General features: G+C 42.0%; 1 protein-coding gene across 5 annotated transcripts in view; it reads right to left on the bottom strand.

Moving 5' to 3' along the window:
* Nucleotides 1-1356: 1356 nt before the first annotated feature.
* CRPPA (CDP-L-ribitol pyrophosphorylase A) overlaps nt 1357-26184 on the bottom strand; it is a 366238-nt gene continuing 341410 nt past the window's right edge. For all 5 annotated transcript variants that reach the window (XM_075587219.1, XM_075587216.1, XM_075587218.1 and 2 more), the window contains one exon: nt 1357-1545. In XM_075587219.1, the coding sequence (XP_075443334.1) occupies nt 1441-1545 (105 nt within the window). In that variant the 3' untranslated portion in view covers nt 1357-1440. The remainder of the gene's footprint in view (nt 1546-26184) is intronic.

Genomic DNA, 26184 nt, shown 5'->3' with positions numbered 1-26184 from the left:
TGCCAATGAGACTGATGGTGAGTGGGTTGCACCACACACCACCTGTCTTCAGGAGGATAGTACCCATTATATGACACAATAGGTACTATATCAATTGTTAGTACCCTGGTACAGTGGTCTGGCTTATTATCATTTTGAGATATACCTGCATTTGAGCGCTTCAGCTATTTTCCATATCATCTACCCACTAGCCTGAGAGTGAGTTGGGGCCTAACTGGGATATAGGGGACCTTACGCGGTGCGGGAGCTTTACTCGCTCCCTACACCCTTCCTTCCCCTTCTGCTCCCAGCTCCAACTGCTTTAAGTGACAGGGTCCCTAACCTGAGGGCTGTCCCTGGCAACACTCACTCTACTGGGTGAGTCAGGGCTATATCGGGCCTTGGGGGTTGCTGGCTTAGTACAGGGAGTCACTGACTCCTGTACCCTACCTCCTTCCCTTGGCTGCTCCTGGCTCTGACTAACTGCGTAGTGCCTAACCCACACAATGTATCTCCTTGCTTCTGCCAAGTCATCCTCCAGCCCTATTGGCTCCCTGGGGTCATGTGGCTCTGCCCCTATGCACCCTGGGGGATGACAGTCCTGCACTGCGCATGCGCGAGCTGTTTGGGGGCCTTAGCAACGGCCCAATCGCGTCCCCGGCAACCGGCCCGATCGCATCCCCGGCAACTGGCCGCAACTCTAAGGTAATGCGCTGCTCGCGCATCTGCCCCCTCATTCCCTCGCGCGTGGCGGCTGTGCGCTGAGGACGGAGGGGGGTCAACTCTGCAAAGGGGGACCTGGCTACATTTACATAAAACTAATACACATAGGGTTTTACTTGAGACAGTTGGTAAGTCAGCAATCAAGATGTTAAATCTGCAGCCACTTCAGTGTCCCTCCACGAGAGTGCCCCCTCGTCGGATCGCAGATGGAGAGCGTCTGACGTCACGTCCGGTCCCGGTGTGTTTTTGGTGTTTTTTCCTTTTTGGGTGTTCCTGTTACCATCGCTCCCTTCCTACCCTGGATTCTAACTACTTGTAAGGGAATCTGTACAAATTCCCTGTGAAGGTTGAGAATTATTTCAGTTATACCTTATAACTCACTTTTATTATTTAATTGCACTATCACTGTTGTTTAGCGCCGTTCCAAGTCCTGGGATTCAATACTTAGTTTTTCACACATGGCTTCTCCATTTTGGTGTAATATGTCATGTGTTGTTGTTCATCTGAGGTTGTATTTACCTAATTTTAAGACCTGCTAAGGAACAGATGATTGTTATTATGTCCTGATATGTAAAACTATAGAATTCAAAGACGGTGTACTTTCTTTTTCACACCACTGTATGTCTTCCTGTTCTTAAATAAATGATTCCTGAGTGACATTTTTATCAGTGGTTTAGCATTTTATGATTAACAACAAACCAATGTACATTACACGTAGATTTCCACAGAATGGAAAATTCATGCAACCAACAGCTGTCCCGTGAGTGCAGGGTTCCTCTCTTTTATCAATGCAGTGACAATAGAAGCTCCTTCACTTACAATCTCTTGAAGTTGAGATGCATCCTGCAACAAAAAAAAAGGACACATCATTTCAATGATCCTTTGTCGGATGTTCATTTTGAGTTCTAGATTATAATTGCCCCTTGCTACTGTGCTGATAACAGTACATTCTGGTAATACTGGAGCTCATGTGAGAATTGCATGGCTCTTCTGCAGGACTGAAGTTAACAGCAAAATAACGCACAACTTCACGAAGAAAATCTGCAGCATTTCTGAGGTCCATCAGAAGTGCAGAGCTCGGACTGCCGGCAAATAACTATAATAAACAGAAATATTCTAATGTGGCGGGCTTCTGAATATTGGTCATTGAGTTGAAGGTAGAACACGGTCGGTCCCTGTATTTTTGTTTTAACTCCTGTACAAACAGTGCATCTCTTACTACTAGTGAGTACAAAAGGGCTTAAAAAAAAGAGAACATAAATAGCAAACGAAAAATGTACTTTTTTTTTTCATGCCAAGGATATCCATATTTCCATAATAAAGGCATTCATGAATTTGTTGCAAAAATAAATAAATAAGAGAAATACATATTTTGCAACTGCCAATGCCACCTACAGTAAGTGTCCAGCAACAGGATTTGCCAATAACTTTCCCATAAAACTAATTACAAAATATATATATATTTCCACAACAGTCCAGGTTAGAAGAAAAAAAAATATTGAGGAAGGCCCCTATTTTTTTATAACCTGGAGTGCTGCGGATGACTTTCCCACATATATTATTGCCTTATCCGGTTTTGGTGGACACGGATCGTCTAAGCTGCACCAAATCCACTGAAGCTAAGTGTGCTATACTTTTCTGCTTTCTTTTCTATAGGGAGTGCATTAGTTCTTTTTCTTTACTGTGTGTATGTGTCTGTGTGTGTCTGTAGTACATACTAAATGTTAAATTTGCAATTATATTTGGTTTAAATATTTTAAAAAGTGATTGAACATGAAAAATAAAATAAAGAGCCTCCACTTCTCCCAGGGCCAATACAGCTGCCAGTACCACACAATAATTACCACCCCACATCCCTCCTTGGCTAAATGCGCTTATTCTGTATGAAAGGAAACTGAGAAGGAGCAGCAGGCATTGCTTTTGTGTCTTGCCCTCAAGGAGAAGTAGAGCTGAGGTGCTGGCACAGAAGAGTTCCAACTAAATTTAATCAGCTTCTAGCGTGAGGACAACAGTGGAAGATCAGGCGTGGTAACACTTTGTTCAGTGTGTGGCATTCCGAAAAGACTGCAAAAGAAAGACCTCAATAGAGGAACTGTCAAACACTGCTGTACTGAAGCTAATGTCGCATCACATTATGAGCTGTGCAGTGGTGTACGAGGCATTTGGTGTCGTGACTCAAGGAGTAAAACCAGTGATTGACAGATATACAGTACCACTAACTTGGTGCTTCTTTTGCTATCCTCTCAGTGTGCAGATTAAAGCTACCAGGCATGATCATCTCTCCAGCAGCCACTCAAAACAATTTGAAATAGTCAACAGGACACTACCTGAGAATCAAAGCCACAGATAGTTGCAGTGCCACATAAAGTTCTGTATAAACCTCTAATACATGTGCATCATTGTATTTACCATTTAAATCAGTCCAGTTGACAGGACTGTTAAGAGGAGGCGTTAAAAAGCAGTTAAGGAGCGTACATATACCATATTTAATAGGCTTCATAAAAGTCTGCATTTGGTCCCATCAATATTTTTCCATTTCCTCTGTTTCTAACTCTTTCGTTTCTGCTTAACAATCTGCTTCAAATGTAAAACTTGATTTGAAGCAGTCGCAAACAGAAAATGAATGTGCTCCAAATTACTCTCTTGTATGGACAAAATGGCAAAATTATACAAATAAAGTCACTTCATGCATTGCCAGGTTATTTGTACACAATGAGAGAGCAGCGAAAAGTTATAAAATAAATAATTGAAAGTGAAGAGTGAAAATGTCATGCAATGTCTATATTTACTAATAAGAGCACACAACGTTCTTGCCCTTTTTATGTAATTAAAAAAGACACCAATTTTTTTGGTCCCAATTTTTTGTATGTAAAGTTTTCTAATGTAGCCACAAATGGTGTTACATGTGTCCTAGTCCTAGCACATCAGAGTTTAAAACAAATAAGGAAAACTCAAGTGCAATAAGGCAAGAAGAAACCTACTGGTATTTCAATAAGAGTCCGTTGCAGCAACCCGTAAAAAAATATTTTTAGAATACACCTTTTCTGTCAGGTTTCATACTTTGTTCAGCAAGGGTGGCCAAATATTGTTTCACGCATTACAATAATGGCCATACATTTTGTCAGGTCACTGTTCTACTGCCCCACACCATCCACTCACTTAATTCCACCTCCCCCCCTCTCCTCTAAGAATCTTTTCCTTGGGGGATAGGAAATAGGGGATGGTGGGAAGTCTCCTGGCTCGCGACATGGGGGGCGAGGGGGGAGAGCTGGAGCCCTGCGAGCAGATGTGGAAGTTGGGCTAGACTTCTAGGTCTCCCAATATCTGGTGCCGGACAGATTCTCTTGCCGGAGGGATGGCATGAGGAGCGGCTATTCCCAGAGTATCATGTGGGCCATTACAAATGAAGTGTCCCGGGCCACCCCTGTATGTACAGCAACTTCTAATTAAAATGTTTTATGCTTAGCATTCTAGACATAACTTCTTCTATTTCTTTATACTTCAGGAGAAAATGTATTATTTTCACCTCATAACAAATATTGGCAAACTATTCAATAAGTAGAGTATACTTTGTAAGAAAAAAAATTTAATAAAGCAACGTGCTGGATATTTTTAAGAGTACTTTGTGCCTTTCTCAAAAACGTTTTTGAAAGAATGCTCCTTTAAACTTGTGGAGTTGGTAATAAAATAGTAGGTAGATGGGGGACCGAATAAGAATAGTCTGTCTATAGATGCCATCGAACAAATTCCTTAGTGTTTAGGATATTTCAATGACTAACATAATGAAAGGGTAATTAAAGAGAGAGGATAAAAGGGAAAGGAATATCCAGACACCAACATTTTATTAGAGGAATAATCAGCTTCTTGTCAGCAGTTTTATTAATGAACATGATAAGAATTAAAGCATCTTTGGTTAAACAAGTGAAGATGTTTGAATTCCATCTTCAAACCAAAAGGCACACTGTGAAAACTAATAAACATACATAAAATTGATGCTGTGAAAACTGTAGCGACTGGATATTGTGGCAAAAAGATAGTTACAAATAAATACGTGTTTCAGAGTTTCTATTCTTATCTGTGGTATTACATATAGAACGATAAATACATTTGTAGAAATGTAAGATTTCATTGGTGGAGATAACACAGTTACTCCAATTAGGTCATTACATTTTCTTTCAAAAGAGAAGTGATCACCGCACACAGTGACAGATGTGTGTGCACTGTATAGTTCTGAAAACGCACTTAGGATAAAGTGTGCTCTTTACATCCTGTAGGATAGAGAAGAAATTAAACCCCAAATACATTTCCAAGTGACTCCTACCTTACTGACTCCAAGGCCTCGTGAGATTGGTAAATTAAAGATTCAGCAGAAGAGAACACAACCGATGTATCAAGGAGACTTTCCAATCGCAACAAAGAAATAAAAAAAACACAGTAATGCTGACAAATAATTCAAACGTACTTGGGCAAGCAATAAAAAAAACACTTGCATCTGGGTGAAGAGGTACAGTATAAGCATATATACCAACTAGTATCCACCAGGAAAGCACCTAGAAACAAAGTGTCATCATCCACAGAAGAGTGAAAAGGAGGTCCTATTTAATGCCCTTTCTAAAAAATACTTTCGTTGTATTCCAGGGGGAGCATGGAGGGAGATAGAACAAAAGAGACAAAAAAACAATCTAAGTGTAGACAGTTTTTAGATAATGTGAAATTAAATGTCTTGTCTTGGCTCGTATGTTGTGCCTACTTACAAAATGTAAGTTGTATTCAAGCGGTTTAGACACACAATGGTCTCTGCTAATGTAGTTGTTCTCCACTCTATAAAGCGGTCTCCAATTGTCAGCTCAGCAACCAAGTGTATGTGAAGGAAAAAGATACCATAGTGCAGACCAATACAATGATAAAACTAAACTTTATAATTTAAAAATGAACACTTACAATAAAAAACGAATATATTATGCATTGTTCACAATCTTAGTGATCAGGGAGAGAAGAGTGTGTTAACTTCAGGCTCACCCGCCTCTTCCGATGGAACCTGATGTAATCAGCCTCTCTCTGCGATGCTGTGTCTCCGGTGGTGGACTGTGTAACCCAGGCTGTATCTTCCCGTGGGCTGTTGGACTCCCCTTTAGCTGTTGTACATCAGTACTGCGCTTGGAGCTGCCTTTCGGGTGGATGATCTCGCCTCTCTCACCGCCGGTACGTCACTTCCGCTTTGTCCCGTCACGTCACTTCCGGGCGCGGCTGGTTGAATTTCTGAATGGCGATCACGCCTCTCTCCTCTCCCCTCTCAGGACGGCTCCCACTCTACGCGTTTCACCAGAAAAGGGTGTGTGGCTTCCTCAGGAGTGTACCGCCCCTTACACTCGGGTATCTTTTATATCCTCCTCAATTGGTATTTGATTGTAAACACTTGTACAAATCACTTAAAAAACACATGGTCTGCACTGGTTGTCATCTTTGTTTCTATACATATGGTGGAGCACTTTTTTTTTGAGAAGCAAGTTCTCTGACTGGTTTTGCAATTTAACCTCTTCCTTGCTCTATGGAGATGTGGAAAATATTTGATCCTAATAATCTTATATTAAAAGGATGATCTCTATACATAGAAGGAGATCAAGGGGATTTTGGTTATGTCCTTAATCTGGGACTCGTTAGGTAGAAGGAATATGTTATTTAATAGGTCGATTTTGATAGGATCTAGATTGATCCTGTTTTTCTTGCAGGGAATAGATTACAACATAAATATTGAATTGCAAAAAGCATTGAGGAGTCTCGGGAAAAAAGGGGGAAAAAGGGGGGAAGGGAAAAAAAATCCATATGATGAATCCTAGGGGCCTCAGAGGAATAACAATCAAACATGAAATATTTGAATTGTATAAAAAATGGGAGCTCCATCATATATATGAATACATATACTATCATTACATATTTTACATAGGTTTTCAAGAGGGGTTGATGGTATAATCAATATACAAATTCACATGATTGAATACATGGGAAATACATGACCTTTTTGATATTAATGTTCACAGTGCAAATATTAAAGTAAATAAATCGATAGGACTTGTAAAACCTTATATTCTACAGCACTTCTTCAATATAATTATACAGAGTCTTTATATAGATGTAGAAAAAACTTTTCATATTATGTGTATATCTGGGGGAACTAGGCTGGAGTGACAACAGGGACATAAACATTTTCTATTTGAATAACAGATTTTCATTGCGTGCTGTGGGAGATGAAAAAAGGAAAGAGACAACAGAGGATGGAGAAAGCAAAAGACCGGTTAGTATCATCCATTGGTTTTTTAATGAACTACAAAAATGGTGCCAGCTCTATTTCCATGTTCAGGCCCCTGGGGGAGAGGGTCCGCAACCTGTGAATCCAAAAAGTCTCCCTCTTAACGAGTTCCAGATTGCGATCTCCCCCCCGCCAGTGGCCCGCAACATGTTCTATAGGCATGTATGTCAGACCCGTGGTGTCCCCCTGGTGCTTTTCCATGAAGTGTTTGGAAAGACTGTGTGTTAGAAGAGATCTTTTAATGCTGCTCAGATGTTCTATGATTCTAGTTCGTATTGGTCTCTCAGTCTTCCCCACATACTGCAGTTTGCATGGGCACTCCAGGAGGTACACCACATGGTCTGACCTACAGGTCAAACTAGATTGTATAGTAAATCTCTCTCCTGTAGTGTTTGATGTAAATTCCAGTTTGTCATTGGATTTAAATTGACATGCTCTACATGTCTTACATGCATAAAAGCCTTTGCTAGATTGTAACCAGTTTTGAGGTTTAGATTTTTGTTTAAGGACACTCGGGGCAAGTGTATTTTTTAGGTTTCGTGCCTTCCTGAAAACAATATTGGGGTGCTCTGGTAGTTCTTTTCCCAAAACTGGGTCATTCTTTAATATGGCCCAGTGTTTGTGTATGATTTTCCTAATTTCCTTAGCTTCCCCATTATATGTTGTAAGAAATGCGAAATCCAGCTTATTGGTTGTTGTTTTGTCTTTCCCCTTAGATTTCAGAAGGTCTTCCCTCTCCAGTTGGTCTATTTTTAGTAAAGCCTCATCTAGCTTCTCCTCTTTATATTTCTTTTCTATAAATCTCTCCTTTAGTTTTGTTGATTGTTGTAGAAAAGTTTCTCTCTCACTACAGTTCCTTTTGATTCTAGTGAACTGACTGGATGGAACCCCGTCCATCCACCTTGGAAGATGACAGCTAGTCCGCAAAATGTAGTTGTTTTTATCTGTTTCCTTAAAAAATGTTTTTGTCTTAATTAGATCATTTTCTATATAGATTTCTAGGTCTAAATAGTTAACTGTTTTGTCACTGTACTCACTCGTAAATTTGAGATTCAGCTCTTCGTTCTCCATGCCTATTAGGAATTCTTTCAACTTACTTTCTCCGTTCCCCCAAATTAGGTACACATCATCGATGAAACGACGCCAGAGGACCAGGCCCTCCCCAAGCTCTCCATTCGGCCAGATGTTATCCTCCTCCCAAGACGCCATGAATAGGTTGGCGTAGCTCGGGGCGAACCTGGTCCCCATCGCCGTTCCTCGTTTCTGCAGATAGTAACTGCCTTCGTACCAAAAGAAGTTGTGCTGTAAAATAAACATAATTCCATCAATAATGAAATTTGCCTGTGTTTCTGCAAGGTCTGTGTCTTTCATTAAAAATCTTTTTATGGCCCTGCATCCTTTGGTGTGGTCAATTGATGTGTATAACGATACAACATCGCATGTAGCCATTATGAATTGTCTTTCCCATTTCACTTTACTTAGTATATTTAGTAAATCTGTGGTGTCTTTTAAATATGCTTTTTGTTGCGTGACATATTTCTGGAGGAATATGTCTATGTACAGTGACAAATTAGCTGTTAGTGAGTCAATCCCCGAGACTATAGGTCTACCTGGGGGATTGACTTCACTCTTATGGATTTTTGGCAGCTGGTAAAATACCGGAACTTTTGATTTGTCACTGTACAGAAATCTATATTCTCCCTCATCAAGTACTTCAGTGTTCTTACTCCTCTCTAATAAACACTTAAGCTCTTCTGTAAATTCATTTATTGGATTCTTTTTCAATTTTATATATGTTTCCTCGTCTCCCAATAGTCTTAAAGATTCCTGGTTATACTTGTCTCTGTCCATTAGGACAGTACCTCCCCCTTTATCAGCCTGTTTTATGACCAATTCTTCATTTTCTGTAATTTCTTTCAAGGCTGCTCTTTCTTGTTTGGTGAGATTTTCTTTTAATTTGTGTTTACATTCCGCCAGGTTCTCAAAATCTGTATTTATCATCTGGAAAAAAGTTTTTAAGACTATTGGGAGACGAGGAAACATATATAAAATTGAAAAAGAATCCAATAAATGAATTTACAGAAGAGCTTAAGTGTTTATTAGAGAGGGGTAAGATCGCAATCTGGAACTCGTTAAGAGGGAGACTTTTTGGATTCACAGGTTGCGGACCCTCTCCCCCAGGGGCCTGAACATGGAAATAGAGCTGGCACCATTTTTGTAGTTCATTAAAAAACCAATGGATGATACTAACCGGTCTTTTGCTTTCTCCATCCTCTGTTGTCTCTTTCCTTTTTTCATCTCCCACAGCACGCAATGAAAATCTGTTATTCAAATAGAAAATGTTTATGTCCCTGTTGTCACTCCAGCCTAGTTCCCCCAGATATACACATAATATGAAAAGTTTTTTCTACATCTATATAAAGACTCTGTATAATTATATTGAAGAAGTGCTGTAGAATATAAGGTTTTACAAGTCCTATCGATTTATTTACTTTAATATTTGCACTGTGAACATTAATATCAAAAAGGTCATGTATTTCCCATGTATTCAATCATGTGAATTTGTATATTGATTATACCATCAACCCCTCTTGAAAACCTATGTAAAATATGTAATGATAGTATATGTATTCATATATATGATGGAGCTCCCATTTTTTATACAATTCAAATATTTCATGTTTGATTGTTATTCCTCTGAGGCCCCTAGGATTCATCATATGGATTTTTTTTCCCTTCCCCCCTTTTTCCCCCTTTTTTCCCGAGACTCCTCAATGCTTTTTGCAATTCAATATTTATGTTGTAATCTATTCCCTGCAAGAAAAACAGGATCAATCTAGATCCTATCAAAATCGACCTATTAAATAACATATTCCTTCTACCTAACGAGCCCCAGATTAAGGACATAACCAAAATCCCCTTGATCTCCTTCTATGTATAGAGATCATCCTTTTAATATAAGATTATTAGGATCAAATATTTTCCACATCTCCATGGAGCAAGGAAGAGGTTAAATTGCAAAACCAGTCAGAGAACTTGCTTCTCAAAAAAAAGTGCTCCACCATACTGTATGTATAGAAACAAAGATGACAACCAGTGCAGACCATGTGTTTTTTAAGTGATTTGTACAAGTGTTTACAATCAAATACCAATTGAGGAGGATATAAAAGATACCCGAGTGTAAGGGGCGGTACACTCCTGAGGAAGCCACACACCCTTTTCTGGCGAAACGCGTAGAGTGGGAGCCGTCCTGAGAGGGGAGAGGAGAGAGGCGTGATCGCCATTCAGAAATTCAACCAGCCGCGCCCGGAAGTGACGTGACGGGACAAAGCAGAAGTGACGTACCGGCGGTGAGAGAGGCGAGATCATCCACCCGAAAGGCAGCTCCAAGCGCAGTACTGATGTACAACAGCTAAAGGGGAGTCCAACAGCCCACGGGAAGATACAGCCTGGGTTACACAGTCCACCACCGGAGACACAGCATCGCAGAGAGAGGCTGATTACATCAGGTTCCATCGGAAGAGGCGGGTGAGCCTGAAGTTAACACACTCTTCTCTCCCTGATCACTAAGATTGTGAACAATGCATAATATATTCGTTTTTTATTGTAAGTGTTCATTTTTAAATTATAAAGTTTAGTTTTATCATTGTATTGGTCTGCACTATGGTATCTTTTTTCTTCACATACACTTGGTTGCTGAGCTGACAATTGGAGACCGCTTTATAGAGTGGAGAACAACTACATTAGCAGAGACCATTGTGTGTCTAAACCGCTTGAATACAACTTACATCTTGTAAGTAGGCACAACATACGAGCCAAGACAAGACATTTAATTTCACATTATCTAAAAACTGTCTACACTTAGATTGTTTTTTTGTCTCTTTTGTTCTATCTCCCTCCATGCTCCCCCTGGAATACAACGAAAGTGACGATTTGCGGGAATAGCGAAACCAGTCCCTACCAGCTGGGTTTGAGCAGGGGGTTTGAACCTTTTAAATATCATTTGCACGTTATTTGAGCACGTTTTTATTATTGTTAAATCAATAGATTTTGCTAAAACCACTCACTGTATAGATTTTAGTGAAACACTAATAGAGTTAGCGCCGTTTTTCACCTTCACTTAGCACACTTTCTAAAAAATACGCCATTTTTTATTGCTTTATCAGTGTGTACTACTTTTACTTATTGTTAAAGAAAGTGTGAACTATATCAGGGGAGCGCAATCTTTTTCCCCTGCGCTCCCCAGCCAGCTGTACTGCTGTCCGCGCGCCCCCTCCCCCCCTTACCGTGGTTCCCGGCATCTGGGCGTCATGACGTCATGTTGCCATAGCAACATGACGTCACATGACCCCGTGGCTTCAAATCCATGGCAACGCGTCTCCAGATGCCGGCTGAATCACGATAAGTAAGGTTTACAGAGGCCTTCGCCGCTTCCCCGGCACTTAATTTAAGTGCCTTTGGGAAGCGTGCAGGGCCTCTGTAAACCCTGTGCCCCCGCAATTAATCTCGCACCCCCCCGTTAGTGCACCGCTGATCTATATCATTACTATATGACAAGATCTATTTCTGGTACTGGTGCTGTTCTCTTGTTTCATGTCTTGTGAAATCTATGGCATAGGAGGAATTAAGGCGGTCCAGTGCACCAATCTCCATATGTTCCTTTGTCAAATTGTGTCAAAAATGATATGCTCCACATAATCACTCACCATAATCACCATCTTATTTGCTGTCATAAATCATGCTTAAGTACTCTGATAGACACCAGGTGCCACATACTTGTTGTTGTAACACATTTAACATATTTTTCTACACCTCACATGGCTTTGGGTCTTAATATGAGAGAAATGGATCACGATTTCTCTCTTTATACTGGAGAGAGATACATGTACACACACACACACACACACACACACACACACACACACACACACACACACACACACACACACACACACACACACACACACACACACACACACACACACACTGTAGACGGAGATCAGAGGCTGTAGTTAATGGAAAAACTTCAAAATTAGATTATTTATCATTTGACCACGGGTTCTGGTTTGCTTTGAATTAAATGCATACAGAAAACTATTCTGGTTTATGTTAATATAGTACAAGCACCATATGCAGCCTTACTGGAAGTTTTCAAGCTAAATTCATAGTGTAATAGTTTAAAAACTATGTATATCTGAATGACAGGATGCCAGAAAATGATTATAAACGACATAGTTTACTCATTTATTCATATGGCTGTGTTAAAAGTTTACACATAAATAGCACTGCGCAGTATAGGGTTTAAAAACAGACTATCATTGTGATTTCACATTCAGCCGTCAACAATTATCTGGCATTACTGACCACCCACGATACAGCATAAGTGATTTAGCAGAAAGACATGCAGCCTTCATAATCATATGAGGCATAAGGATTATGGAGGGTAACTTTTAACCATCGGTAAAGACCTTTACAAAAATAAACTGACCTTGAAAGCACAATCGTGTCAAACTCTTGGAGTACAAGAAAACATTTCTAGATCTTCTGAAGATTAGTATTATAATACACCCACCCTTAAGTACATACAGTCATAGTTTAAATGAATGACATGACATAAAATAACATTATTGAAGCCCTTTGAGTTAATTAGGTTGCCTCACTAGTGCTGAAAAAAATGTCAATTTTAAAAAGTGGTCAACTTTGTATATTCAGTTCCATTTGCAAAATATTTGCTTCAGAAACTACAAAAAACAACTCCTTCCTAAAGATGATTCTTTGGCCTAGTCTAACTCTGGCTTGTGACAAATCGCTTTTAAAGTACGCTTTGCATGGTTTGCTATTCTGTAAGCCCTTTCACATGTCCAAACCTTGCGAAAAAGGCTTTTTTAAAAGCATTTCCATTCTGGCTGTGCAAATCCGGGAGGAATTACCAAAATTGCATTTTGGCAGACATACTGTATTCTAGTAGCTCCGAAAAGTGCAAAAGGCTATATTACTTATCAACTTGTTTTTTTTTCTTGCTACCTCAAAGCAGGTGAGATAGGAATTACAATTTCTCTCCAATGCCTGAAATAGGGCGGTGGCGGTAGCAGGAATCTGGGTTAGTTCTATGCTAGAGCTGCTGCCCTGAATGGCAGTGTTGTGGGTTCTAATCCTGTTGGGTCTGACACTAGTACGCCCTTCATCATAAGGGCCTTTAAACTGATTGGTCTTAAAAATACATTTTGTATGTGTGACTCAATAAAATATACTTTGTATAGACATTGGAATATCTCCCAGGGTACAGATGCAACTGCCGGCTTTAGACTGCTTGCCAGGGAAAATCTGTGACCATCTCACAGTAACTCATGAGGTGGTCCACAACAGGCTGTAATGGCCCATCGGATTAACACAGCGGGAGTCGCTGCATTTGAATGGGACTCGCAACCCGGTAGGATTCACACAGAGTGCGTCCCATTCAAATGTAGGGAACCCTGCTGTGTTAATCCGATAGGCCATTAGTCTTCCTGCAGGAATCCCTGCAGAAGTTCTGAGTTCAGATCGAAACGCGTCGGGTGATGTCAGTAGCATGTCACAAGCACAACTGAAACGAAGGTTTCGGTCACCGACTAGTGTGCCGAGACATTATGTTTTATGGTGAATGATTCTCAAACAGCAAGCTAAACTAAGTTGTGGGCCGGTCTGGGCAACCACTAGTTGAGTCAGAACGAACCATCAGGAGGCTTGGTTTCGTTAGATATGGACGGTGCTTCCAAGCAGTGACTAGCTGTGTGAAGGTGTTCAGTACTACCCAGCACCTCATTCAGTCAGCTAAACTATGCTGTGGGCCAACCTGGGCAACCACCAGTAAGCCTGCATGGCAGTAAGCCTGCATGGCATGCAGGCTTACAACCACCAGCTAGAATTGGAATAGAATAGGAATAAGGATACACTTTACCTATCTTCCATGTTACACTGTAAGGGCAGTGACAGACTACTATTGCAGCCTTTAAGGTCAAAATATACCATATAGGAGTGGGAAGAAATTATCATACTGGGTTTGGTGTATATAAATCACTGTCTCATTCATTCACTCCAGATGCTGAAGTAATGATATTAAGATCATATGTCTACCACTAGCTGATCACTAGAACTGATTCCATCATAAGTAAATGTCCTATTTACAACAGATATGAGAATGAATACAGTGTTCTAGCATCACAATAGTTTAAATATTGAACTACCTACTTAACAGGGAAGTATCCGCCCCCCATTTACTCTCTGACTCCAGGGCAGGAGTAGTACAAGTCTTCTGAGCTATATATTAGCATTAGGATTGCAATACCATTGCTCACCACTGGGTTATTACTCATTAACCCCATCGTGATTAGCAGCAGTAAGACCTAAGCCCCCACAAAATATATATATATATATATTGTGACAAACGGCTTACTCCGGGGCTCCGTCGTTTGTCCGGGACTGTTTAGAACACGGTCTTTTAGGGTAGGTTAAATGATGAGGCGTCACGTACTGTTCCTTTAAACAGGCTATGCCTGGTTTATTCAGTCCCAGGCACTGAGACTGCCACAGTGCATACAACAGAAAACAGATCAAAACAAAAGCTGCTCACCTGAGCGATAACTTAACTTAGATATCCCTGACTCAGGGTTGGAAGTGGCTTTTCCACTTCCAACATCAAAACACGGTACTTTTGCAGTCTTACACAAATGAACAGAAAGATTGAACCTGTTTGGGGAAGAGGCTTCTCCCCTCTGTAGTTCAGCAGCCTTCCAGCCTCCTGGCTCTTGTGGGGAGACCAGAGCAAACAGGAAATCAGTCTTTCATACCTGATTCCTAATTAGCATGACAGGTGACAGAAATCAGGCAGCAGACAAACTCTGGTCTGGATCTCTCATCCCTCAGTTCCAGCGCTTGCCAAACTGTGGGATGGAGTGTATGTATTATAAGGCTGCACTCCCAGGCCAAACAGGATAGAAACTGTCTAGTATCCTGGGAGCCCTATATACGGAATTTATTACCATCCCCTGGTTTCTGTCACATATCCTCCCCCCCAGCTCAGACCTCGAGGGATGAGCGACCATGGATATTAGGGAGTGCATCCTTGACAACCCGTCAGCATTGCCATGTTTGTGCCCTGACCTGTGTTCCACAGAAAATTTAAAGGGTTGTAGGCTTAGGAACCACCTGGTCACTCTAGCATTCTTTTCCCTGTTTTGACACATCCAGGTAAGGGGTGCATGATCTGTGACCAACCGGAATTTTCTCCCCAACAGGTAGTATTTGAGCGTCTCTACAGCCCACTTTATTGCGAGACACTCTTTCTCTACTATGGAGTAATTTTTCTCCTGGGGATTTAGTTTCCTACTTAAATAAAGGATGGGGTGCTCCTCACCTTGAGACTCCTGGGAGAGTACCGCCCCCAGCCCTACCTCAGATGCGTCGGTTTGGACTACGAACTCTTTGGAGAAGTCAGGTGTGACCAACACTGGTTGGGCACAGAGAGCTTCTTTCAGGCTTCTAAAGGCCTGTTCGGTTTCGGGGGACCACTTTACCATTAGCGGTCCTCTTGCTTTTGTGAGGTCAGTTAGTGGGGTTGCCTTAGTTGCAAAATTGGGAATAAACCTTCTATAGTACCCAATTAACCCCAAAAAGGTCCTTACTTGTTTTTTTGTAACTGGCCTTGGCCAATTTTGTATCGCCTCCACTTTGAGTGTTTGGGGTTTGAGTAAACCTCTGCCAATAGAATATCCCAGATACTTGGCCTCCTCCAGACCAATAGTGCATTTAGCGGGGTTAGCAGTTAGTCCAGCAGACCGGACTGCGTCAAGCACAGCTTGGACCTTTGGAAGGTGGGATTGCCAATCTTCACTATGGATTACCACATCATCCAGGTAGGCGGCAGCATACCGAGCATGTGGTTTTAAAATTTTATCCATCATTCTTTGGAATGTGGCGGGAGCTCCATGTAAGCCAAAAGGCAACACCTTATACTGAAAGAGGCCGTCTGGGGTTGAGAAGGCTGTCTTTTCTTTTGCCCTTTCTGTGAGGGGAACCTGCCAGTACCCTTTTGTTAGGTCTAGGGTTGTGAGATATCGGGCTTTGCCCAGTCTCTCTACAAGTTCATCTACCCTGGGCATAGGATAAGTATCAAATTTTGACACCGCGTTTAGTTTCCGGTAGTCATTACAAAACCTTGTTGTACCATCTGGCTTTGGGACTAAGACTATAGGGCTGTTCCACCCACTTTGGGATTCCTCAATTACACCTAGTTTTAGCATTTTTTTAACCTCTAAACTTATAGCCTTTCTTTTGGCCTCTGGGATTCGGTACGGTTTAAGGTTAACTCGGACCCCCGGTTCAGAGACTAGGTCATGTTCAATTACGCTAGTTCTACCTGGCCGTATAGAGAAGATTTCTTTGTTTCTTTTCACTAAATTCTGAACCTCTCGTTTCTGATGAACAGACAGGGTTTCAGCTATGCTAACCTCTGGGTCAGTTTCTTGATTCTCTGACGGACCTGGGGGTACTAGGGTTAACAAGACTTCTCTATCTTTCCAGGGCTTGAGTAGGTTTATATGGTAAATTTGCTCAGGTTTCCTCCTACCTGGCTGTCTTACCTTATAATTTACTTCTCCCACTCTTTCCAAGACCTCATATGGCCCATGCCATTTAGCAAGGAATTTACTCTCCACGGTGGGAACCAGAACTAGTACCCTATCACCTGGAGAAAAAATTCTGACCCTAGCACCCTTATTATATGTATTCCTCTGTGCTTCTTGAGCTTTCTCCATGTGTTCCCTCACTATGGGTAGGACTGCAGCAATGCGGTCCTGCATCTGGGCAACATGCTCTATTACACTTCTGTAAGGGGTAACCTCGTGTTCCCAAGTCTCTTTGGCTATATCCAGTAAGCCCCTTGGGTGTCGGCCATACAATAGTTCAAACGGGGAGAAGCCAGTGGATGATTGGGGAACTTCCCTAATGGCAAATAACAGGTACGGTAACAAACAATCCCAGTTTTTCCCATCTTTATCAACCGCCCGCCGTAATATGCTCTTTAAGGTTTTATTGAACCTGTCCACTAAACCATCTGTTTGTGGATGATAGACTGAGGTTCTGAGATGCTTGATTTTTAGGAGTTTACATAGCTCTTTCGTTACTTGGGACATAAATGGTGTTCCCTGGTCAGATAGAATCTCTTTAGGAATCCCGACCCGGGAAAACAGAACTACTAACTCTTTTGCTATGTTTTTAGCTGAGGTGCTACGTAGGGGAACTGCCTCCGGATATCGGGTGGCATAATCTAATATTACCAATATATGCTGATGTCCCCTAGCAGACTTTATTAGGGGTCCTACTAGATCCATAGCAATCTGGTCAAATGGTACCTCTATTATGGGAAGGGGTACCAATGGGCTGCGGTACGCCTTGAACGGGGCGGTGATCTGACATTCTGGGCATGAGGAACAATAATTCGTAATTTCTGCCAGAACCCCAGGCCAATAGAAGCTTCGGAGAACCTTTTCTTTTGTCTTTTCCACCCCTAGGTGTCCCCCCAATGGATGACTATGTGCGAGGTGTAATACTACGTTACGGAATGTCCGTGGTACCAACAATTGTTTAGTTGTAACTGATTTCCTTTTATCAACCCGATATACTAGGTCGTTCTCTACCTCGAAGTAGGGGTAAGCAAGTGACCTATCTGGTTGGCCAGGAGTACTATTCTGGTCCCGTATATTTCCCCTTGCTACCGCTAATGTGGGGTCCTCCCACTGGGCCTTCTTAAAACTCCCAGGACTGACCTCCAGGTCAGCGAGGGTCTTATCCGGTTCTGGGGTGGTAAGTGTCTGCTCAACATCTTGATTTGGGGTATTCCCTACCAAAGTAGTGATGGGGAAGGGAATTTTACAGCACTCCTCCTTTTCCCCCTTCTTATTTGGGCCCTCGTCAACCTCCATTTCTGAAAAAGGGAAAGGATTTGTTTCTTCTAATACTTCGTTATGGTCCGCTATTGAACTCTGGGCGCTATTCTGAGCGGGGGACCACATTTTTAGAAAATGGGGAAAGTCGGTCCCTATTAACACATCATGTGCCAGTTTGGGTACAATACCCACCTTGAAATCTAAAGAACCAAACTCTGTTTCAAAAAAAACATCAACAGTGGAATATTCATGATTATCCCCATGTATACAACAAATTGCCACTCTTTGTGAACTGTTTCCCTGTTTCTTCTTAATGGGCAAGAGGTATTCGGACACTAGTGTGACCATGCTCCCAGAGTCAAGAAGTGCCCGAACCCTCTTACCATTAACCTTTACAAATGCCCACAGATGGTTATTCAAGGGGTCCTCTGGGCTAGGGCCCATACATTGGGACAACAGCGAATAAGGTTCCACGCTGTTGCATTGCATGGGCTCATCATTTAGTGGGCAGATTTTTGCTGTGTGGCCCCTCTCATGACAATTTACACATTTAGGTACATAGTCTGTGTCCCACTTAGAGCCTTTTCCCGGCTCCCCATGTTGGCTATTGCCCTTAGTGTGCGAACCACTGTTGCTGGTGCTGCATGAAGGTGGTCGCCGCTCTTCAGCGCCCCTTAACCCCGGTACCCTTTTACCGTCACTGGAAGAGTCCTGGAACCTCGGGTAGTGGGGTTGCTCCACGACTGTGGGTTGCGGGTGCTCTTCTGCTGCATTGTACCTTTCTACGAGGGCCACAAGCTCATCCGCATTGTGGGGGTCACTCCGACTGACCCAACGGCGTAAGGCAGAGGGAAGTTTCCTCAAGAACTGGTCCATGACCAACCGTTCCACGATGTGGCTGGCTGAGTTGATCTCGGGTTGTAGCCACTTCCGGGCGAGGTGGATGAGGTCATACATCTGGCTTCGGGTGGCTTTATCCATCGTGAAGGACCATGCGTGAAACCTTTGGGCGCGAACAGCCGTGGTTACGCCGAGGCGGGCGAGGATCTCGAACTTCAATTTTGCATAGACGTTAGCTTCGGCTGGCTCTAGATCAAAGTAAGCCTTCTGGGGTTCGCCACTTAGGAAGGGTGCGATTAGACCAGCCCACTCAGCTTCTGGCCATCCCTCTCTCTGTGCCGTGCGTTCAAACGTGAGAAGATAGGCTTCCACATCATCCGAGGGTCCCATCTTCTGAAGGTAGTGGCTTGCCCTGATCATTTTCGGTACTGGGGCTGCCGCTGCCAGTGGAAGGTTACTGATAGTCCCCCTCAGGATCTCGAGTTCCTGCTGTAAGCCCTGAGCGAACCGCTGTTGCTCCTCTCTCAGCAAGCGGTTTGTCTCTTGCTGGTTTGCATTCGCGTTTTGCAGGGCTTCATTCGTCTGTTGCTGGTTTGCATTCGCCTGTTGTTGGTTGGCATTCGCCTGTTGCTGGTTGGCATTAATCTCTTGCTGGGCTATTAGCAGCTGTTGCTGGGCTGCATTCGTCTGCTGCTGGTTTGCATTAGTTTCTTGCTGGGCTATTAACAGCTGTTGCTGGGTTTCATTCGCGTCTTTCTGGGCAGCGACATTGCGTACCAGCGCACCCACCACGTCTTCCATCTTGTTTGCAGAGGATGAAAAAAACTTTTTTTTTTTTTTTTTTTTTTTTCAAAATTCTTCAACCCGCAGACCCCCTAGTGCTCTGCCCGCATTCTCCACCATATGTGACTAACGGCTTACTCCGGGGCTCCGTCGTTTGTCCGGGACTGTTTAGAACACGGTCTTTTAGGGTAGGTTAAATGATGAGGCGTCACGTACTGTTCCTTTAAACAGGCTATGCCTGGTTTATTCAGTCCCAGGCACTGAGACTGCCACAGTGCATACAACAGAAAACAGATCAAAACAAAAGCTGCTCACCTGAGCGATAACTTAACTTAGATATCCCTGACTCAGGGTTGGAAGTGGCTTTTCCACTTCCAACATCAAAACACGGTACTTTTGCAGTCTTACACAAATGAACAGAAAGATTGAACCTGTTTGGGGAAGAGGCTTCTCCCCTCTGTAGTTCAGCAGCCTTCCAGCCTCCTGGCTCTTGTGGGGAGACCAGAGCAAACAGGAAATCAGTCTTTCATACCTGATTCCTAATTAGCATGACAGGTGACAGAAATCAGGCAGCAGACAAACTCTGGTCTGGATCTCTCATCCCTCAGTTCCAGCGCTTGCCAAACTGTGGGATGGAGTGTATGTATTATAAGGCTGCACTCCCAGGCCAAACAGGATAGAAACTGTCTAGTATCCTGGGAGCCCTATATACGGAATTTATTACCATCCCCTGGTTTCTGTCACAATATATATATATATATATATATATATATATATATATATATATATATATATATATATATATGCTGCTAATCACAATGGGGATAATGAGTAATACACCCTGTCAAACATATTTGCTCCAGTTTTGTTTTAGTGCTACAACTACTATTGCTGTTTTGAACCTGTAGTATACTGTATATTCCTTCAATGTGGTGGTGTATAGGCTTTGGTGCAAAAGTGTTGTAGACCTTTTATTAATCCCACAACTGTTTCAAATTTTTACTCTTTTTAACTATTGTCACATATCTTGCCAAATATGAGTTTGCCGAAATCCTGTGGAAAGATCACAAATAAAAAGGATAAACATACAGTACTCACTGGATGATTAAATCAAGCTGTGTAACTCGTTACGTAGAAACATGAATAAAATTCGGAAGTCCTAGCACAGGCATATTGACTCCTACTGTAGACTTCAAATCAGTGTTACTGCAAATGTGAATGCATGTTCAATTTTAAATACAACATTCAAGCAAATCATATTTACATTTTTTGCGCATCGATAAGCCAATTTTAGAATCATAAAAAAATAGAAAACAAAACACGTTTACTCAAAAAGTTTAAAACTCTGGACATTCAGTTCTTAAGGAATCAATATGTATATACGTAGAGATTGACGCTCATATACGTGTTTGGACTCACAAACTGTATTTCAGCATTTAAATAGATGGGAACTTCCATAAATCATTCCAACATATGTATAATAAAAGGGTCAAGGGGGGGGCATAAACATGGGACCTAGCGGTCAGTCAGCACGACTACCGCAAATGTGGTTTACCCCGCTCTCCCCCCTTAACATATACACTTCCCTTAATAGGGACCAAGGTAACAAAATGAGGGCTACTTCCCATTGAGTGTATAGGAATCCGAAATCCATCCATAACGAAGTTCCACTGCGTGCAATCCTGATAGAATGAACCAGAGTATAGGGAAGCAAGGAGCACAGCCAGTGTAGAAATCTGCAGGAAGAGTCCTGTAGAAAAAAATGAAGGGCACAACTCCACGCTAAAACTGAGGGTGGTTTATTGAATAAGTGCACAGGGACAGAAACACAGCCCACACACCAACATGTTTCGTCAAGTATATCAAGTATAAAGTCCCGTGGGACGAAACATGTTGGTGTGTGGGCTGTGTTTCTGTCCCTGTGCACTTATTCAATAAACCACCCTCAGTTTTAGCGTGGAGTTGTGCCCTTCATTTTTTTCTACAGGACTCTTCCTGCAGATTTCTACACTGGCTGTGCTCCTTGCTTCTCTATACTTAAGGAATCAAACATGTATATCTCAACCTATAATGTGTGTATAGTTGATTAAAATATATATTGTTTTGTGATTGTGAGGATCCGTGAGACTCACCACCCTCGGCGCGCCTCCCGCCTGCCTCGCTCTGCGATTGGGTGCTCCGCTGCTCCCTCTCCCTGCAGTGCACTACCGGACCCATCCTCCTCCTCCTGCCGCCGGACTACAGGCACGCGCGCATCACGCACAGACATAAATACTGAGTCTCCTGGTCCCACCTCTAGGTTGTGCCCACGTGGGGGTGTCGTCAGCGTGCCGCGTGCGCACGTAACGTGCGCTCAACAAGTGCCTGCCCCGTGTCATCAACTCGTAGCTGCTATACGACTCTCACCTGTCTCCTGCGTGACTGCAACCAATCACAGCCCGCGCTGATGGCGTGCCTCCGGTCCTCACTCATGCTCTCCTCCCTGTTATATGCTCAGCCGGCCCACTGGCTCATCGGCTGAGCATAACCCTTTGTCATTGCAAAGTGTTTCACCGCTCTCCTTGTTCCTGCTGCCTTGCCTTACGCTCCTGTTCCTTGATATCTGTTCCTGACCCGGATATCCCTTGGACTCTGCTCTTCTGTACTCCTGACCCTGGCTACCATCAACGATCCGCATCTCTCCAACCCTGACCTTAGCATACGTACCACGACTACTCATCTCTCCAATACAGACCCCGGCAAGTATCTTGACTATCCGTACCTCTCTAACCCCGACCCGGCTACCTCGACCAATCTACACTCCAGATGTGCCCACGTGGCTGTGGGTTGGTGTTTATCTAACCCCACCTCGGCCCGTGGTCCCGCCTTCTTTGTGATGAGCACTCCAAGACAGTTACAACAGGACTTGAATTTCGACACTTGCAAAGATAATAATTAAAATTAATACCGAGGTGGATTCATTCACATATAAGAGACATTCTAGATCCAGAACAGCAATTGTTTTATGCTTTTAATAGTTCCCCATATGCATGGTACTTAAGGTCATCATCATTAGAAGAGACAGTTAACGAGACTATGTAGTTGTAACTACTGTAAAACATGGAAAAATATGCTAAAATATTGATTCAATTTATGTATGTATTGTTTTAATTACATGACAAAGTGATGGTTTAAAAAAAAAAAAAAAGGCGCTAATCACAAAGTGTCACTAACTGTAAAGTGACAAAAAATATTAACATAAAATTACAATTGTGAATATTTGTGCAAACAAATGTGCAAAAAAGGTGATACAATAAAGGTTGTAACTCCCTGCTCGAACCCTCTGGTAGGACCTGCCTTCACTGGTCCTGAAGCATGGAAACTTTTTCTCTCACAATCCAGGGAGAGCATATAGGGACAAAAAACAACAATACACAACAATCTAAGTGTAGATGGTTTTAAAGTGCGTGAATAAATTCTGCTGTATTCTTGGCTTTTATGAATAGCCTACTCACAAGATTCAAATGGTTTTTAAGGCAACTTCAATATACTGTGGTGAATGTATTCCTCTAGGGTCAGGTAGGGATGTACTTCAGCTCAGTATTTCAGAGGAGACGAACATCAGCAAGGAGAAGAAATGTATGGAAAAGAAATATATCCATAGCACAGATCAATATGATAAAAATGTTTTTTAATGTAGAAACTATAAAAAACGCACTTACAATAATGCAGATTAAAATAGGCACGTAATACTCAGGAGAGGCCGCCTGATACAGTAGCTCACCCCAACACCTCCATTGGATGTCTGTCACTCGTGGTGAACACCTCCGCATTTGGCTGCTTGCCTTCTGATGGTGTGTGAAGGCTCAGCTCCATTGTGGTCTTGAGGATGGGATGTCACTTCCGATCTGGCTTCCGTGGTGCATGATCTGTCGGCGGCGCGTCTCCTTACTGCTCAGTAGTAATCTGGGCGATCCCACTCTACGCGTTTCGCCAATTAGATTCGCGGCTTTCTCAGGAGTGTACCACCCCCACCCTGACGTGTAGTTTATATTCTATGTGGAATGAAGGTATCTTTAACACAAATTAATAACTCATGTGATTTGTTTTGGATAATAGGAACCATACAAGGGTCGTTGTAATTATATCATCCTTAGGGAAGTACAAAAAAGAGTGGAACAATGAACCACCTATTAGAGAAAATGCAGCACTAGTGGTGCTTAATAGAAGAAAGTGTATCGCAGAGGTGGGGAATTACCCCATCGGTGTATATACATGAAAACTGGAATCCACAGCAGGATAATGGACCTAGAGCAGGATGGGCACTAATACATTATGAGAAAAATGGGGATAGAGGGTGGAACATAATGTACACTATAGTTTTAAACCGTGGTGGAAATACAGTATATCATTGTACAAGCTGCTGATGTATAATTACTAATGTTATTTATAATAAAATAATTTGACTAGATGATATTAGTACAACCAAAAAAATGTAAATACATACTGTACAACCTTTTACATGAATACATATATATATATCCTAATATGGGCATTATACATAGAAAAAGTATAACGATTAAACCACTCCTCTGGAGTATGGTGACTTAGAACATTGAAAGTGCAACATCAATAACACATACCATTGTCAAGGGATGTGTCGCTAGCCAGACAGATATAAAAATGACATGTACAAAGGGGAAATTAACCCCCAATAATCAATACAGTAGCGCAATGACACATGGGATGGAAAAGAGAAAAAAAAGAAAGAAAAACAATATTTAGAGGCATGGAGACAAATAAACACTTGAGAAAGGGAACAATGTCTATCTCCATATTGAGTCCTCTGGGAGAAAGAGTCCTCAATTTATTGATCCAGAATGTTTCCCTTTTTATTAATTCAAGATCTCTTTTCCCCCCTCGCCAATGTTGTAAAACGTGTTCTATGGCAATAAAAGTTAAACCAGTAGGATCGCCTTGATGGTGTTCTAAAAAGTTACTGGATATACTATGTGTAGTCAATTTCCTTTTAATACTACACAGATGTTCAATGATCCTGGTTCTTACTGGTCTCACTGTTTTCACCACATACTGCAGCTTACAGGGGCTTCCTAACAGATATATTTTATGGTCAGATCTGCATGTTATGCAGGAGTCCACCAAAATTTTTTCACCAGTCACACATGAGTGTTTTGATACTTTTAGGCATTTACAATGAGTGCACCTATTTATTTTGGGGATTCTGGTGGCCCGCCTTTTGGGTCTCATCCCTTGTTTGCTGCATACAGTAAGTATTGTTCTCCAAGGGTTGCACAATGTTTAATTGGCAGATTTATTGCCATTTACCTTGTTTATTATCTTAGGGTAGTAGTATACCCACCATCTTTTTGTTCAAATAAAATGTGGTGTCAGATATGTTTTAATAAAGCTGTGGCCTGCTTTCCTTTATTCATCTGTTATGTGTATTTAAGATAGGTTGTTAATAGGAAAAGGGGTTGTGCTGAAGGGATGAGTTGCAGGTTATGGGTCATTATTTGAATAATTGGCAATAATGTATCACTGTGTTTTTCTTGCTAAAAGCCTAATGATTATTTTTCACTATTCAGAAACTAGACTAAACAAGGTCATGGTATTATCTAGAGTTTTAAAGAGCAAAGTGCCTGCTTAACATCTCTCACATAATTTCTATTTATTTTAATCATGAATAAATATATTGCATGATGATACAAAAAGGCTGAAAAGCAGATTGAAAAATAAAACTAATTGTCAAAATGGTCAAAACCTGGATTTGTATAATGAAGGCTTTGGGGCTTATTCACTAAACCTCGATAAAATCAGTGCATTGCAGAGCGACTTTGCATTGCTTTATCGCACAATAAAACGTGTGTCAAAATGGTATTCACCAAGAAAAAAAACACAATTTTATAAAGTGCGATCAAAAAATGCAAGATCACACTACTGGCATACCCCGCATTAACGTACGCAATGGGACCGGAGCATGTATGTAAAGTGAAAATGTACTTAAAGTGAAACACTACCTTTTTTCCACTTATAGATTAATGTACTGTACTGCAATCGTCATATACGTGCATAACTGATGTAAATAACGCATTTGTAACAGGCCCTATAGTCTCCCCGCTTGTGCACAGCTTCGGTGCAGGTGGGGAGTTCAACTTTGCTGTTCAGAACGTGCTGACAGGCGCATGCGTGAGCTGCCGTTTGACTATTGGGCGATATGTACTTACTCGCGAGTGTACTTAAAGTGAGTGTCCTTAAAGCGGGGTATGCCTGTACTTGCCTTTTTGTTTTTTATTCTAAGTTTTATTGTACTAAAACTGTTTGTTTATACTGCAGCCTGGAAGAGTTGCATGGAGACGCTGTGTCTCCATGCACGGCTCTTAAAGGTGAGAATGCAGTTTAAATATTAATACTAGTGTACGGGTGCAGGGGATCCCCTGACCTGAACTGCATTGATTTCAGCCTCAGGGACCCCTTGCTTGACGAGATAGAGGCCCAGTTATGTGGTGCAGGTATCCCCGACATTTTTAAATCCTCTGCGCAATGGCCCACGTGACCGGGGGATTTAAATACTGCCGGAGATACCGGCACCCCATATCGGGGCCTGTATCTCGGAAAAAGGGGGTCCCCAAA

This window comes from Ascaphus truei, chromosome 2, assembly GCF_040206685.1.
Source record: "Ascaphus truei isolate aAscTru1 chromosome 2, aAscTru1.hap1, whole genome shotgun sequence".
In the NCBI taxonomy this organism is placed as follows: Eukaryota; Metazoa; Chordata; class Amphibia; order Anura; family Ascaphidae; genus Ascaphus; species Ascaphus truei.
This window is presented reverse-complemented; position numbering and strand designations above follow the sequence as displayed.